We start from the raw sequence: 17,693 nt of genomic DNA, 5'->3' as shown, positions 1-17,693 counted from the left end.
ACCACAAGCTCCCCCGCTGGGGGAAAGGTGGGTAAAGAGCATGTCAAAACGCCGGTGCAATCCTCGTGATGTGATTGATTCTTAAATAGCCAAATCCACCGGGGCCGGCGAGGACGCCAGACTACTCACGGACGGGAGGGTTTGGTAAGTTCACAGGACAGCCATTGAAAGTAAATCTCTTCCAAAAAAGGTCCAAGAATCCCTAAGGGCGTGAATTAGTTCTGCCCCAGAGAGGGGGGGGGGGGGGGGGGGGACAAGAGTTTCATCTGTTCTTCCTGGAGCCTGTGTCTTTGACCCGGCCGGTCGTAATGTCACTGTCCTCCTCAAGCTCCTCTTGTCTTGAAGGCCTGCCTTCTTCTGCCCAGGGAATGGACAGGTAGCCGCGAGCGTCTGTGCCACCACGCTCCGAGAGCTTGGCCCGGTCCAGTGAGCCCGTGCTGTTGCACTTCTTCACCACCAGAGGGGGCTCCAGAGAGCCCGGGGAGAGCAGCGACGTCAGCGACAAGCTGCTCAGCGTGTCCGACAAATGTCCGCTGTCGTAGGCCTGGCCGCAGCCCCCCTCCTCCTCCACCGCCCCCCCCATGCCCACGTCCTCGTCCGACGGGTCCATGGAGTCCTGTCTGTGGCAGCCGGGGCTGCTGCTGCCCCCGCAGCTGCTGCTCTGGCTCCTGTGGTGCCCCCTGGTGGCGTTGAGGTTGACGCGGACCTTCAGCGAGGGACGTTCCTGATGAGGTCCGCTCATGGCCGATCCCGGCAGGGGCCGTATGGGCTGGAGGAGCGACAGCGGGAGGTCCAGCTCCCGGGACGGCGAGACACTGAAGCTGAGGCCCTCCTCCAGCGTGGTCTGCAGGCTGCCCTCGGAGCTGCCCGTGGCCAGGGAGGAGTCACTGTGGGAGGGGTGCTATAGGGCAAGGGGGAAAGATAGTGAAGGCGGAGTCGGATAAGTACGTGAGAGGTATTAAGAGAGGTAACATTTTTGGAAGGCATGCAGGAGGAGAAGAAGGTGACAGATGATTTCATCAGGGGGGGGGGGGGGGGGGGTGATCAAATTGAGACACCACATCAGGCAAAACAGCTCAGAGCACCTGGGGGCACTAGACGATAAACGATAAACACAAACACCACCTTTCCTCTCGCTTGATTTGAATAGCCGACCTCATCCAAAATGCAACATTGCGACTCTGCACCTTGCACCAAAAAGTGGGAAATAATTTAACTTTATACACACCACACAATTCTTGTTGCAAGAGAGGAGTGTAGCGGAGTATGGGTGGGCTGAAAAAAATGGATTCACTGAAGTTCAGAACATTTATATACTTTCCTCTTAAAAAATTGATTGCATTGAAGAGTATGATTCAAATTTGCATGGGTTATATTGCACAATCAAAATATTATAATTAAGAATCGCAATATAAATCGAATCGGCACCCTAGCCCTCGTCCCAGCCCTACAGTGGAGGCACACTGTATCACAGAAAGTGTATGGTTTTATATTGATCGCCTCTTAAAATGCATTATGTTGAGTGCATGCCTTTCATCCGACGGAGCATTGGTCCGAACGACAACCTACCTCCTCCCTCACCCTAACCCTAACCTCCCCCGGGGCAGACACCTAAACCTAACCGCAACCCTCTCCCGACCCGCAGCGCACCTCGGAGCATTGCTCCTTCGGAGCAATGCTCTGTCGGATGATAGTACGCCTCCCCATTATGTTAGCCTCATCGATCCAAATGCTGCAAACATTTTATGTAAGCATGGGTGTCCTGAAATGGAGTGGAAGCCAGTATTACTGCCAAGCTACACAACTCACTGGGGGGGCTCTGACTAACAAGAAAATTGGACAATTAGGAGAAAACAGACAAGAGTCACTATCTATGTTGCCGTGTTGACCGCATTAAAAATGATCAAATGCTGCAGCACATTTCTCTAGCAGAAAGTCACAGAGGGGCTCAGGCACAGACGAAACAAAACAAACAGGTAAAAACAAAAATGAATAGAATTAATTGGAATTGGATTTCTAGCCTATAGCCTAGGAGGTGAATGGCTTTGGGGAAAACGCTGTGAGGAATCGGATTGATATACTGTAGATTCATGTAGATTCATGTATCTTGGTGAATGAATAGTTTTATTTTGGTCTTGTACAGAGTAAAAAAAAAACACTGAATGAATGAATGAATGAATGAATACTTGGACCCGAAAAGGTGTAGGCTGAAGGCGAAGCCGTAGCTTATAATGCCAAGACAAAATGTGGAGATTTCACATACTAGAATATTTCACGGTTTATCTACTACTATTATCTTTGAACATTCTCTTGAATTTATAGATTGAACTGCACATGTTTAGGTCGTTAGCGCAACTGATCCATATTTCTCGTACATCTCCTTATAACTTTGTTCTAGCTCTAGTAATTCCGAACATAAGTATACCCCTCACCTCAGATCATACTGTTATTCTTTCTGAATGCAGCATGGACATTTACAGTAAAAAAAAATGTTAGATTTCCTTCCGTACAATACATTTGCTCAGCACTTCCGTCTATCGATCCACACGCACCCATGAGCCATCTTCTACCCCATCTCCCAAACCTACCCAACTTCATTCAACTCTCCAGTCAGCCGAGCCGAGCCGTTTCGACCGAAAATCAACCGATAATTCCCAGTAGGTTACTTATTACGCCGATCTTATCCAGCCGATCGGACCTACTACATGTAGTCTGGAGCCTACTGACTGCGATTGGCGTTGATGACACGTTAACCGATCTTATCGGTCTACTCAGGTCTACTGGACATGCTGGGAGCTATACTGAAAACGACAAGCCTCCTCAAACCCTCCCCTAAACTTAACTGCAAGCATGTCGCAGCGCGGTCCTAATATTAACGCATGTTCGCCAACCTTAGTCCTGTCGTTTCTTTTTTATCAGTCGGCAGAGCATGCCCATACTCGTCGAAAACAATCGTACTGATTGTTTTCGACGATCACTGTGGTCTTGTCTATTGATAACGGTCGAAACGGGTGCCGAGTAGGGATGCACCGAAAGGGAAATTCTTGGCCGAAAACCGAATACCGAATATCCGAATATATTTAATGTTATATATATTTTTGCCTCCCATTGCTGTCATTGCCGTACCTTAAAGCTACCTGATTTATGGTTATGGCAAAACTTAACTCCAATAATAATCACTGTTATGGGTCCATAAAACATTTATTCAGCTAATTTGAATGCATTAATTGCATACACTATTCGGTGATATATTTTTTCTGCCTATTCAGGCCGAAACCGAATAGGCCGGCGAAAATGCTTTTTTTAGCCATTTTCTGCCGAATATTTTCTGCGGCCGAATATTCGGTGCGTCACTAGTGCAGAGCCTCATTACCTGTGAGCCGAGTGCCCTACTGTGGGCCTCTTTACCTGTGATCCGAGTGCCCTACTGTGGGCCTCATTACCTGTGATCCGAGTGCCCTACTGTGGGCCTCATTACCTGTGAGCAGAGGGCCCTACTGTGGGCCTCATTACCTGTGATCCGAGTGCCCTACTGTGGGCCTCATTACCTGTGAGCAGAGGGCCCTACTGTGGGCCTCATTACCTGTGAGCTGAGGGCCCTACTGTGGGCCTCATTACCTGTGACTGAGCCGAGGGCCCTACTGTGGGCCTCATTACCTGTGAGCCGAGGGCCCTACTGTGGGCCTCTTTACCTGTGACTGAGCCGAGGGCCCTACTGTGGGCCTCATTACCTGTGAGCCGAGGGCCCTACTGTGGGCCTCATTACCTGTGAGCCGAGGGCCCTACTGTGGGCCTCTTTACCTGTGAGCAGAGGGCCCTACTGTGGGCCTCTTTACCTGTGAGCAGAGGGCCCTACTGTGGGCCTCTTTACCTGTGAGCAGAGGGCCCTACTGTGGGCCTCATTACCTGTGAGCAGAGGGCCCTACTGTGGGCCTCTTTACCTGTGAGCCGAGGGCCCTACTGTGGGCCTCATTACCTGTGAGCAGAGGGCCCTACTGTGGGCCTCTTTACCTGTGAGCCGAGGGCTCTACTGTGGGCCTCATTACCTGTGAGCCGAGGGCCCTACTGTGGGCCTCTTTACCTGTGAGCAGAGGGCCCTACTGTGGGCCTCATTACCTGTGAGCAGAGGGCCCTACTGTGGGCCTCTTTACCTGTGAGCCGAGGGCCCTACTGTGGGCCTCATTACCTGTGAGCAGAGGGCCCTACTGTGGGCCTCTTTACCTGTGAGCCGAGGGCTCTACTGTGGGCCTCATTACCTGTGAGCCGAGGGCCCTACTGTGGGCCTCTTTACCTGTGAGCCGAGGGCCCTACTGTGGGCCTCTTTACCTGTGAGCAGAGGGCCCTACTGTGGGCCTCATTACCTGTGATCAGAGGGCCCTACTGTGGGCCTCTTTACCTGTGAGCCGAGGGCCCTACTGTGGGCCTCTTTACCTGTGAGCCGAGGGCCCTACTGTGGGCCTCATTACCTGTGATCAGAGGGCCCTACTGTGGGCCTCATTACCTGTGAGCAGAGGGCCCTACTGTGGGCCTCATTACCTGTGACTGAGCCGAGGGCCCTACTGTGGGCCTCATTACCTGTGAGCAGAGGGCCCTACTGTGGGCCTCATTACCTGTGAGCAGAGGGCCCTACTGTGGGCCTCATTACCTGTGAGCAGAGGGCCCTACTGTGGGCCTCATTACCTGTGAGCAGAGGGCCCTACTGTGGGCCGCGGGTGAGCGGAGAGAAGCCCAAGAGGCCAGAGCAGCCAGCCTGGACGGACCTCTGCCTGGAGGACCATGACTTCCCTTTCCTCCAGGGCTTCCTATTCCTGGGTGAATAACCGCCGAGGCCGGGTGGAAGAAGTCTGCCGGAAGATGGAAGAGAGGCGAGGAGGACCCCTCGACGACACCTACCCCGACGGCACCATCTGAAACAGAGCCGCTGTCCATATTAACCCATTTTGACTTGAGATCAGATTCTAGAAATGTCTGTTTGAAAATGACAGTTTTTCCTGAAAAAGCCATGTTTCTGTCAGTCGTTCTTCGATTCTTCAAAAAAAATAGTAGACCTGCAAGCTCGTAGATCTGTGAGCTTGTAGATCTGATATTTTTCAATAGCTAAAGCATAACATAATGCTAACACCAAAAGGGGTTCCCGCCCCCAAAATGGGTTAGCTTTAGCTCAGCTGCTGAAGAATTTCACCCTAATGAGGGTATAGAGAGTATATTTGACAAGAAAGAGACGCAACATCTTTGCTGGCATGGAAGTAAAAATGGAGCATTGCGGTAGTGCAGGTACAGAAGTTAAGCTGGTCCCTGCATGGTCATACACAACGAAGGAAGGGAAGAGAAACGAGGCCGGCCCCAAAAAGCAGGCAGACACCTGAACGCCAGTGACTGAGAACTCCGGAGGTCCCTTGTCGATGGCCTATACCCTATATTAAGGGTGTCGGGCATAACAAGTGTCGAATTATATATGGATGTGCGAGGATGTGTTGTCAGAAGTGTGTTAAATATATTTAGGTCATAATTATTGATCAACTATTTCACACTGATGAGACTGCAAGGTAGAACATGTAGGTCTCTCACAGCACATTCCAATGGAAGCAGCAACCATGGTAGGGGGTTGTAATCTAATCTTGATTGTGAAAACAAAGGGATTTATGACCTGGCCACAGGCTGGCAGGAGAGACCTCTGAGTCACTGAGCAGATGCATGAATAGGGAGGCCATAATCTGGTAGATTCTTCCTTTCATTGAGTAAAATGTGTTCTAAATGTAACCAATATTATACTGGGTTAGTAAAGCCTAGATAATATAAGAATGTAATGATCTTACAGTTAATCTAGACATTCTGATCTAGATAAGCAGCATGCAGCTCACTTGACAGGAAGTGATGGGGGCTGTTGTCAGGATCCACAGGAGAAAGTGTCTGTGGCTTCTCATTGGCTAAAGGACGGGGGCAGAAAAACTGACCCTGTCATTTGATTGGCTGCAAAGGCATTCTCTTTGGTCTAAGTACACTGTTGATGGAAAGTGGAAGTTAGATTCTACACCGTACCACCGTGACAAGATAGAGATCAGCATGAGGCCAGCGGTAAATATAATCATATGATATGTGCATTATTCCATAATATGTTATAAATGTGTAAATATGATAATTAGGTTGTAACCAAATGTATATTTGTGTTTCTTGTCTCCAATCGATAATCTTGATGGTAGATTTAAAACCACATAGTATTTAGTGGGTGGAACACCACAAGAAGTGGAACCACACACACAGAAAAGTGGCACACGCCACACAAACTAATATGTTCAATATTAACCACACTTCACCAAATGAGAGTAGGTTAGGCTTTAGACTTTAAGGGCGTGCCAAATGCACAGGATCCAGGGTACTATTTGTCAGTCTGCATTGGGGAAGTTTGAACAAATGTGTGAATGTTATATGTGTTTTATGTTTAAAGAATGAACTATAATAAAACCCTATAAAAAGCATATTTGATTCGTAAAACAAGGAAATTATTGAAGCATTAAATAAATCAATTGTGCGTATTGAACGTAGCTTATCTGCTGTATCTCTTGGGAATTCGGATCCCGGCAAATCTCACCAAAAACCGGACAACAAGTAAGTAAGTTAACCCATTTAGACCTGGGAACGATTCTACAAATGTCTTCTAAATCCTGACAGTTTTCTAAAAAAAAACATGTTTCTATGTCAGTCGTTCTTCATGTCAAGCAGGACCCCCAAAATTATATGTAATTGGCCGCCGAACACCCTTCTGAAAATATTTGGTTCCAGGGACCCCCCCAGAAGCAATGATCCGAGTTAAAAAACGTTTCGCTCTGAAAGAATATATATTCAAAGATTTGCACTACATTTTCACGATTTTTCAAAAATAGCAGACCTACTGTACAAGCTCGTAGATCTGCTATTTTTCAATAGCTAAAGCATAACATAACGCTTGAAACACCAAAAGGGGTTCCCGCCAAAAATGGGTTAAGTAAGCAATAGCATACAGTATTGTATCATATTCTTATATTCATCTTTAGACTCTGCTCCAGGGGGTTTTGTGATGTCAGAATCAGTGTCATGCTTGCGCAGATTGTTCCGAAGCCTCACAGGGGCTGAGCAACACAAATACGATGCAATACAATGCAATACATTTTCATCTTGACAAGTGAGTGTCTGACTGAACTACATTAATAAATAAATAAATAAAATGTCTGTATCAGTATCGGAGGTTTTAAAAACATTCACCAGCTAAATACAAGTATCTGCAATATGATAATGCGTGTGAGAATATCACTCTGTGTTGTGTTGTCAAAATGAATACTGGGTAGTTTTCCAAATGAACTCCTTTGGTCCCACGAACAAATGTCTGTTTACTCTAAGAATGGGGGTAATAATGCGTCTCTGAATCTGCTCTGACCCAGAGCCGAAGAGTTTGATCAATCCTCAAGGGGGCCCGTCCCCCCCCCCGCAGCCCCGCCTCCCCGCACACCCCCCCCCCCCCCGCCGCAGCGCGGAAAAAAATAAGTTGTTTTCGCTGGTACTTTTAAAGCAGCTTCTATAGGCCAATGTCCAAGCCAAGGTGAGGACTTTCAGGACTATATTATTATTATTATGAGAGAGAGAGAGAGAGAGAGAGAGAGAGAGAGAGAGAGAGAGAGAGAGAGAGAGAGAGAGAGAGGGGGGAGAGAGAGAGAGGGAGATATAGAGAGATACGGAGGGAGAGAGAGAGAGAGAGAGATCATAGGCGGCGGGTGCGTTTTACCTTTGGGTAGGCCACATAATTGCGTTGGGGGGGACTGTCGCGAGGCCGCCGCCGCGGATTTATTTATTTATTTATTTCCCAAATGGTCTAAAAATGAGTTCTTTAGCATACTTTTACCAATGAATTAGCCTATACACAGACAGCGACTGATCAGCCTATTTTGGACGATATGGGTCTTTTCTCGAGTCAGTGTGTAGTCTCACTAGTCTGTGGTTAGGTCTCTTTGGTGAATTCTTGATCAGTGTTATTATGTCACGCCTCAAGAACAACTACAAAAGAAACCCGATTAGCACTTTTTAACACCTCTTGGACGGCCGGTGTCTCTCAAGACAGACTGTTGCCTGAGGAACAACAGGGGAGGCGCTGTTTTCCCGAATATTTGACGATGGGATTCTCAGATTGCCGGCGGAGAGGTCCAAAATGTTCGGAATTCCCAGAAAATATGTAATGTAAATGTAAAATGTCCACGAAAATCTTCATGGGGGCCGAAAGGGGCCCTAGGATTCTTCATGGGGGCCATGGCCCCGTGGCCCCCACAGACTCTACGTCGCTGCTCTGACCCTAGGCATGTTACTAACGCTTGTCTGCGTATAAGAGATTGTGCTACATTTCCTCTTTTAAATACAATCTGTAAAAAATGGGTTGCTTGAAATGCCAAAGCTGCAACCATTCATGATATTTTAGGTGTATTTCTATTTTTATGCTGTGTTCCCGGCCTATGTAATGTTATGTAAATTGTATTCCACTGTTTGCCTGTCTGTTTTCCGCTTTGTGTTTCCTGTGAGGACTGCGGATGAAAATGATAGCAACTGTGCTATATCCGGTGTATTTATGTCCATTAATATGCAATGTCCTGTCTAAATAAACAATAAAACAGCGTGACGTGTTCTTGAACTGCCCTCCTGAACCGACATTGCCTCAAAATCTGTTCTTTTTTTTTTATCAAAGTTTTTTTAATACATTTTCACACATGAAAATAGTATACAACATTTTTCTAACTCCCCCCCCCCCCCCCCCCCCCCTCCCCTCCCCCCAGAGTTCCCGCTCTGAAAGAGCCACAACCCCGGTATCTTGCACCATATGAAATAAAAGGCATGTACAAATATACATAGACATAATAGAAGACAAACAAATAATAATAATAATAATAATAATAAATATATATATAAAATAAATGAATTAAAAACAATTACAGTAGGGTCAGTGTAATAAGTTAAGGATTGTTGATGTCAGCCGCGTTCATCCTCTCAATGTGTGTAAAAAAAAGGTTGCCAAATGGTGTAAAATTTTAAAGCACCGGCGTACCCTCTTGTGGAGTAGTGAATCTTCTCCAATGTCAGATGCTGTAAAACATCATTAACCCAAGATTTAAAGGTTGGTGGTATTTTCTCCTTCCATTTAAATAGTAATTTGCCGCCTAGCCAAAAGAGATGCAAAGGCTATCATATTCTTGTTTTGCCGGCTAAGATCTCAAAATCTGTTCTGACGGAGACGCTAATGCTTCAAAGGTGGAGCCGTGAATGATCCTCATCCATGTCCGCCCCGGCGTCTACCGCTGCTCTAATTGCACCGGACGTCAATCTGTGGCGTGAATATGGTCTGTGTCCTCTAGCCCGTTTAGGCCTGACGGCAAAAAAAAAAAAAGTCTTCTGAATGAATAGACTGACACCACAACGCGTATTCAGGGCGGAGTCACCACCCCCAGGGGAAGTTGTGATTTGCTCTCGTTCACTGCAATGCAATTTGCGGCATTTCCAAAACAATATTGCGCAGAGTAGCGATTATCAAACGTATTTGCAATGCCATACGTTGAAAGATCTGTTGCCCGTGGAAAAGGCACGTTACCTCCGCAAGTTAGATATTATCGGCATAGATGTTTGTCCGTATGTGATTAAGGATTGGAAAAAGTCGCATTGGCAGCCATAGAAAATTCTGCCCAGGGTCAAAAAACGGATGTGACGTTTTTGGGCGTTCCTGTCTTATGTGGTGTCAGTGTATATAATATTCAAAGATTTGTGCCGCATTTTTACGATTTTCCAAAAAATAGCAGACCTACGAGCTCGTAGCGCGCCACTCGGTGGCGCGCTATGAGCTCGTAGATCTGCTATTTTTCAATAGCTAAAGTATAGCATATATGCTTAGTTAAAACACAAGGGGGGTTCCCGCCCAGAATGGGCTAGAGCGGTGACTCATATTGTACTGTATCTGTCATGGTGGCAGCGAGCTGAGCCATTCAAAAAAGGTGCCTTCTATTTAGACGATACCATCAATGTCACGTCAAAGTCGTGGCATAATGAAATAGTGACAGTTAAATACCGGAGTAAGGAAGGGGGGATTCACGGTGATAAGCATAATAAGGAATACTAATGGAAATGTTATCCAGAGAGGGATTATCTTAATATGATTGAATATATGGAAATATTGTACGAAGGTGGAATGGACAAGTGATGCTCATTGCTGACATCTCTAAAACACTTATAGCTTGTTGTTTAGACAGATGCTATTTCTACCAAATATCCTCGTTACTTTGTGGCACTATATCGTTTTTTTTAAAGAAAAATAAACCCACGCATAGTGGCCAGCGCGTAACCTTCTTCAGGTTACTATATAGTTTTAATAGGCATGTAACGATACACTCAACTCACGATGCGATACGTATCACGATATGAGGTCCACGATAGGATTTTTCACGATATTTTCAACACAATTATTTTCCAGACAAATGACCGAAAACTATTTCATTAACTACATTGCAAAAGTAGCATTACTTTTCATGTAAAATTACTTCATTTCTGTGCAACAACTGTAAACATGCTTTCATGTTTAACATTTCTTCTTTTCTTTGATGGCATCTTAGGATAGATGTAGACCTAATTGACAGTGCAGAAACATAATTGCCTTCCTTGATGTATTAATGAGCATCAATAACGACCATCACCTGTGTCACAGACACACGCAGCTCCCCTCTGCAGGCCTCTGCTACTGAAAGTGACTGCATGGAGGCTGTCTCGTTTCTCTCCAAAAGCACGTGAATATGATGGAATATGATTACAGCTCACATTTCATATCACACACTAGCCCCCCCCCCCTTTTTGGGGGAAAATCGATATACATTTTTAATAAATCGATATATCGTCGGGATATAATATCAATATACGATATATCGTTACATGCCTACGTTTTAATGATCAAATATTTACCCTGCAGACTTTTTGCAGTGGATTATACACCCTTACCTCTGTGGTGGACGGGGCTTTGCTGCACCAGATGGAGCTGGGGCCGGACACCGACCTCCATCAGGCCCTGGATGCCCTCCTCGCTGCCTGAGGTGGAGGAGGGGTGGAGCTCTCTGTAACCCCTCTGGGACGTCGTTCTGTGCTGTAACTCCTCTGAACTATGGGAGTCACTGCTGTCCCTCTGGGAGATGGGAGGACAGGCAGAGAGGTGTAAACAGAAAGAGGGCAAACAATATTATACAGAGATAATCAACGATGAGTGTGTAACATTCTTAACATGATATTATCCAGGTGCAATGCTATTCACGGCAGAATTTAATTAATCCAACGAGAGGCCTTTCATGTATTATCCCATTCAGGGGGCACTCTTTTCAGATCCATTTGCTTTTTCCCCTTCTGCACCATTCTGATTAATACCGAATTTGGTTGACAAAAAGAAAATAATAGCATCCTTCAAAGTGTATACGCTGATATCAGGGTGATGAAGTGCATCAATATAATTGAGTTTAATAAAAAGGGCCCATATGAATCAGGGTAGGTGGAACGCTGCAAAGGAAAATCAAGATGAGAGAATGGAAAATGAAAAGAGTATAGGCCTATAAACACCCACACACGCACGCAGATATTGGTTTGGGAAACTTTAGGGGGCATTACATTGGGGACTTGCGTTCATTCTGTATTTCCATAAACCAGAACTCCAACCCCAATCCCAACACTATATGACACAGCTGTCATAAGGTCACAACTTTCGGCACAACTCATAAATGTCAGGAACTCAAGCATATACTCACTCACTCATGCATGGGCACGCGCACGCGCACACACACACACACACACACACACACACACACACACACACACACACACACACACACACACACACACACACACACACATGCGCACACGCACTCACGGCATGCCCACAGTGCAGGACGTGGCAGAGACCCAGGTGTTCTAAATTCTAATCAAGCTATCATCAAGCATGTGCACAGTGATTAATAACTAGTTTAGGAATTAGCAAGATGGAGAGAGACAGATGAGAGGACAGATGTGGTCCGTCTGTGTGTGTGTGTGTGTGTGTGTGTGTGTGTGTGTGTCTGTTTGCCTGTACCTGGCTGTCTCGGACCAGTATCTGGTACGTGCTGTGTTCGTCCAGGCTGAGGTCATCGGGCAGCGCCAGCGACGACGACTTGTCCGACAGCTGCTCCGACATCAGAGAGGCTCGCTCCACCTCCGCCAGTTGGATCTGTCCCAACGAGACACGCACGGGACAACCAGTCACATTTTAACGTTCAATTCTTTTCAAATCACAAGATTTTTTGGAAGATATAGGAGCCAATCCACAAGCTCACTATAGATAGCCCCACCTGAGCCTAAGCCGAAGGTCCCACAGCCGCCACAGGTTGACCCATTCTTAACGGGAGCCCATTTTGGTGTTAGCATCATGTCGTGCTTTAGCTATTGAAAAATAGTAGATCTACAAGCTCATACGAGCTCGCAGGTCTGCTATTTTTGAAAAATCAAAGGACCGACATTTTTAGAATCTGATCTCAGGTCAGAATGGGTTAATCAGACCAGTGTGTGTCCAGTGGAAACCTCATATGAATCTGATCTCAGGTCAGAATGGGTTGAACAGGTTCCACTCCAGGTCCCAACAATGTGTCGAAGTGTACCTGTACTCCCCAGGTGCTAGCCTATACGTACAGTACACAACCAAGGGCTTCTGACTGCTCCTGGGATGTGTAAACCAAATAATAATAATAATAAGTGATGTCATGAGGCGTATGGAGGTGTGACTGACGACCTCGGACGGGAGATGCAGGTTTTCATAGTAAAGGTGACTTATGGTCGCAATAATAATATAATACTTAACCAGTAAGACGCCCTGAGGCGACATGTACACATCCGCCTGGGTGACAGCAGACGGCAGACTGATGTCACGAGAGGTCACGAGGACACACAACGGATGGATGGGTTTTGCGGGTTTCATCGTAAACCGTGACCTTCTGCTGCAGACCACCTTGAACCACCTCAAGGAACCACTAACACAAACCAGGATTTGATGTAACCTATACTCATGCGCTATTATGGTAGACTATAGCGCGAGCATCTCCGCGGGAACCGGCTTTGATGTGAGTGGGAGAGTGGGCGGGGAGACAGCGTGCGTGTCGTCAGGGTTATATGTATACGTGGGCACGAGATGTTTCATGGAATTACACCTGCCTGCAAGGTTATCTATAGGATGTGCAATAGAATGTATAGTTGGTGCTCATTGGTCCTCAGATGCCATCATTTGCATTCACTCGATCTGCATCTCAGAGGTGGGAGCAATCAGCAATCTGGCGCCCAAGCAAGATTTTTCGTCGGCAAACTTCATCATCATACCATAATTCACATGCAGGATCTTTGTCTCTCTCTCTCTCTCTCTCTCCCTCTGTGTGTGTGTGTGTGTGTGTGTGTGTGTGTGTGTGTGTGTGTGTGTGTGCGTGCGTGCGTGCGTGCGTGCGTGCGTGCGTGCGTGCGTGCGTGCGTGCGTGCGTGCGTGCGTGCGTGCGTGCGTGTGTGTGTGTTACAGACAATGCGTCCCTGGAGTTTCGCCCGGGATTCAAACCTGTGTCTCCCGCTGGGGAAGACCAACATCTTAACCATGGGGGAATTCCCTCTTGGCTATGAGGGGAGATAATAACATCATCAGGTAGAGGCTCTGAGCCACTATACTGCTAGACTGGCGTATAGTGTAGAAAGAAGGCCGTATTGTCCATTATCTTGGAATCGTCAATCATCACTGCTTGGGAGGTCAAAGGTCATACACTAGTATGTAGCTTATGCCTTTGTGTATTTAGTCAGTGGGTAATTACATGTTGTCACATCAGTGGGTGAACAGAGAGCTCATTAGTATTGAACACGGCACAGAAATGGAAACAGACCGGCGGTATAAGTGCAAGTGCAGGTCCTTACGCACCGACGATGCTGAATGAATTACAAATAAAAGCATCAGTTTGTGAATAAAGTTATACTGCCTCGTTCACACCGTCTGATGCCTTTGTTTGCGGTGACAAATTCGCCTCGTTCCGAAAATAAATGAGTTGCTCTATCGATGCGTATATATAGGCCTACTATTCATATTCTGCGTGGATGTAATCCACACAGAATACCATAACACTACACACACAGCTCACAAACTATAATTTCCGGGGGAAATTAATGGCATGAACAAAATGCCCGACTTTAATACATTGTCTGCCATCCCTGGACGTCATATCAAATCACAACACAATTGAATGTTCATTCATTGTGCCTTCCAAATAAAAAAATGAAGTAAAGCAGAGAATACGAAGAAGAAGCACAGAGACAACAACAACAGAGACAGACTAGATGTGTATAGGAGGAGACAGGATAAGGGAGGTGGAGGAACAGAGAGTGAAGGTGACATCATACATGGCAGCGTCAAGGGCTGTATTGTGGGATCAGAAAAACACTGTTATTAATGTACATGTCTATTCCAGTCCATACTTTCAACAACTTCACTTGTAGTGGGTCAGTAATACTTTGGAAGCCATAGCAGCCAATGGGTCAAGCAGATACATTGCTGTGGGTACCAAAGTCCTTCCCAAAAATTATGCTGGGTATTTTTTTAAATATATATAATATATGTGCGCAGCATTATAGAAGGCTATTGTGTGTGTGTGTGTGTGTGTGTGTGTGTGTGTGTGTGTGTGTTTGTGTGTGTGTGTGTGTTGTCGCTGCTCCCTGGTGATCGCTGATCGGATAGGCTATACACTATACAGCAACTGGCCTAATCATTATGATTGACTACTATTGGTATGTCTGTAAACCTCGTCCTTCCAGTCGCTTTGTAGCAAAGAGTAGCGTGCGCTGGTTTGTTTTGGGAAACAGCAAAACGCAAAATGTCTTTTTCAAGGCAAAGATAAAGTAGCCTAATTCAGAAGAAGAAGCTGTGAGTCGGCTGTCAGAACTCAGCACCAGCACCAGTGCCCGCACGGTTCACAGTTCACACCACTGCAGCAACACTGACACGTTCAGCGGAGTGACTGCTGTCTCTGTGCCGTTTGTGAAGAGCCATGAGCCGTGACTCCCGGAGGGGCAGCAACACCGCCGGGTAATCTACACTGACTGACTCGAGACTTGAGAAAAAGACGTCCAAAGTCGTTCTGTGTATAGGCTAATTCATTGGTAAAAGTATGCTAAATAACTCATTTTTAGACAGACCATCTGGGAAATAAATAAATCCGAGCCCCCCCCCAACGCAATTATATTATAGCCTAAAACGCACCCGCCGCCTATGACTAAAGTCATCTTATCCATGAAGTTTTGATGCACTCTTTAGTACTCTTAGCATTTGAATGTGTTGTCGCCAAGCTGCAGCGCTATGACTCATACTGCCACGCACGCACGCACGCACACATACACACACACACGAGAGAGAGAGAGAGAGAGAGAGAGAGATTACATTTTTCTGTAGAGAGATTCTACAATATGTGATCTGCACACTGCACACACATGTCAAGTTGAAATCATGGAAGCACTTGTGTTGTGAGATCACAATTGGATGCTTTCTTTTACTTTAGTGCTGGCAGTGGCCGTGTGCATTTATGAGTCACATATCATGTGTCATCAAGAGCGATGATGATATACCCCACAATGATATACCCACTAACATGATACTATATAAAAGATGAATGCTTGTGGCTCAGAAAGGCAAAAATTTATACTTTGGTTGAAATTAAACTGCTGTAATATACAGCGTGGAAAGTGTCACCGATTCCTTTCCCACATTCATTTCACAGCCAGTGATTCCGTTGTGTCAAACGGTCGGAGAGAGCATTCCCGGCGCCGGCCCGATGTATACATCTACAATGTGACCGCTGCAGTGTTGGCCAGTGTTGTTTTCGTTGACTAAAACTAAGACGAAAAATGTTCGTCGACTACCTTTTTTCACTGACAAAAACAAATGGAAACTAAATTAAAACTAAGCTACGTTGACTAAAACTAAGACTAAATATACTGACAATTTCGTCGACAAATAAAAACTAGACTAAAATGTTAGGAAGGGACTAGTGGACAAGAGATCCAGTAGAAGTCATTTTACACTTGGTTGCATGCTGAAAATAGCAGTTGTGAGCTTGTAGATCGGCTATTTTCAGCGAGTGTAAAAACACTCATTACGACGGCATCAAGACCCGCCAAAATACATTTTAGTCGACTAAATCAACTGTAGGTTTAGTCGACTAAAATCTTATGACATTTAGTCGACTAAAACTAGACTAACACTATAAGACATTCCAGGTGACTAAAATGAGACTAAAACTAAATGATGTTTCAGTCCAAAGACTATGACTAAACTAAAATAGAAAACAACACTGGTGTCGGCCCAAATTCTGTGCTGTATTTCCGAATCAAAGCTCGAGGTGCAATAATTATGTTGGTAGGCTAGTGTGTTGCTGGAATAGCGAGCGGAACGGAATCACCCACCATAATGAGTAGAAAAATAACAATTTGAATCTCTCAGTTCAGACGGTGTACAATGTACGTACAGTATACAGCTCACTGTGCATTCTGGTCCCTCTGGTGTATTGGTTGCTGTTATTCATGCACGGTAGCGCTCAGGTTACATTTCAAACAATGACACTGTGTAGGCGTCGGAAAGAGAGAGAGAGAGAGAGAGGGCACGCAAGACAAAAACCCTGTCTAATTGTTATATTATGAACAAAAGGTTTTGCACTGTAACAAAATAGTATGATGCCGATTCATACTCCTATTTTACCGCTGTTGAACGGCGCTGTAGTGCCGAAATTATTTTCAGTATAGCACCGAAGAGACGACTTTAGGACGGTACCCGCCCCCCCCTCCTTTGGCTTATCATCTCTCGATAGATCTAATGTGTAACAAAACAGAAATTATAGACTATAATAGCCTATATAAATGGTAAACTATTCTTCAATCATTAGCTTTCTTTATCTGCCCATCCATATTTCTCTGAAGAGTTGAACTTTCCCAGCAAATAAGCGCCCCATGATTACAGCTTAGGGTCTTAGGGCAATTGGCACCGGGTGAAAAATGGGTTACGAGAATCGTGGGATACACATTTTGGTGTTAGCATTATGTTATGCTTTAGCTATTAAAAAATAGCAGATCTACAAGCTCATAGCGCGCCACCGAGTGGCGCGCTACGAGCTTGTAGGTCTGCTATTTTGGAAAAATCGAAGAACGACTGACATAGAAACATAGCTTTTTCAGAAAACTGTCAGGATATAGAAGACATTTTTAGAACCTGATCTCAGGTCAATGCATACAATACGCTTGAAAGTCTTTGTAAGACGTTTTTACTTGAAATTGCATTGCACTAATAGAAGCCCGTGGTCACTGCATGGTTCCTTTCCTATACTGTGGGTCCACTGGCTTTGCAGCAAGCAGAACACCACATTAGCATAGTGAAAGGGAACAGCAAAGATGAACTGGTGCACTTGCTGCACTGCGCAAAAAGCATGGAATACTGTAGTGGGAATTTTAGAATGCCACATAGGACAATTGTATACATACACATGATTAGGGTGCTTCTCATCCCAATCATGCAAGTCTATTTTCACCATTGCTCATTCTGACTGAACGGCGGCTGTCAATCTAACAGCTGAGTCTCCATGCCTACTAGACCACTGTATTTGTGTAACTATCCCGTTCAG

General features: G+C 45.6%; 1 protein-coding gene across 1 annotated transcript in view; it reads right to left on the bottom strand.

Annotated features, from left to right (window-relative positions):
* Positions 1-262: 262 nt before the first annotated feature.
* LOC310858302 (voltage-dependent T-type calcium channel subunit alpha-1I-like) overlaps positions 263-17,693 on the bottom strand; it is a gene marked incomplete at its 3' end in the record, with an annotated part of 208,422 nt that continues 190,991 nt past the window's right edge. The window contains 4 exon segments of the mRNA XM_083764409.1: positions 263-901; positions 4,681-4,907; positions 10,993-11,173; positions 12,104-12,238. Of these exon segments, the coding sequence (XP_083620535.1) occupies positions 263-901; positions 4,681-4,907; positions 10,993-11,173; positions 12,104-12,238 (1,182 nt within the window).

The sequence above is a fragment of the Protomyctophum parallelum genome (assembly GCF_964188405.1).
Source record: "Protomyctophum parallelum genome assembly, chromosome: 5".
Taxonomy (NCBI): domain Eukaryota; kingdom Metazoa; phylum Chordata; class Actinopteri; order Myctophiformes; family Myctophidae; genus Protomyctophum; species Protomyctophum parallelum.
Note: the sequence above shows the minus strand (reverse complement) of the source record. Positions and strands in the feature narration are given on the sequence as shown.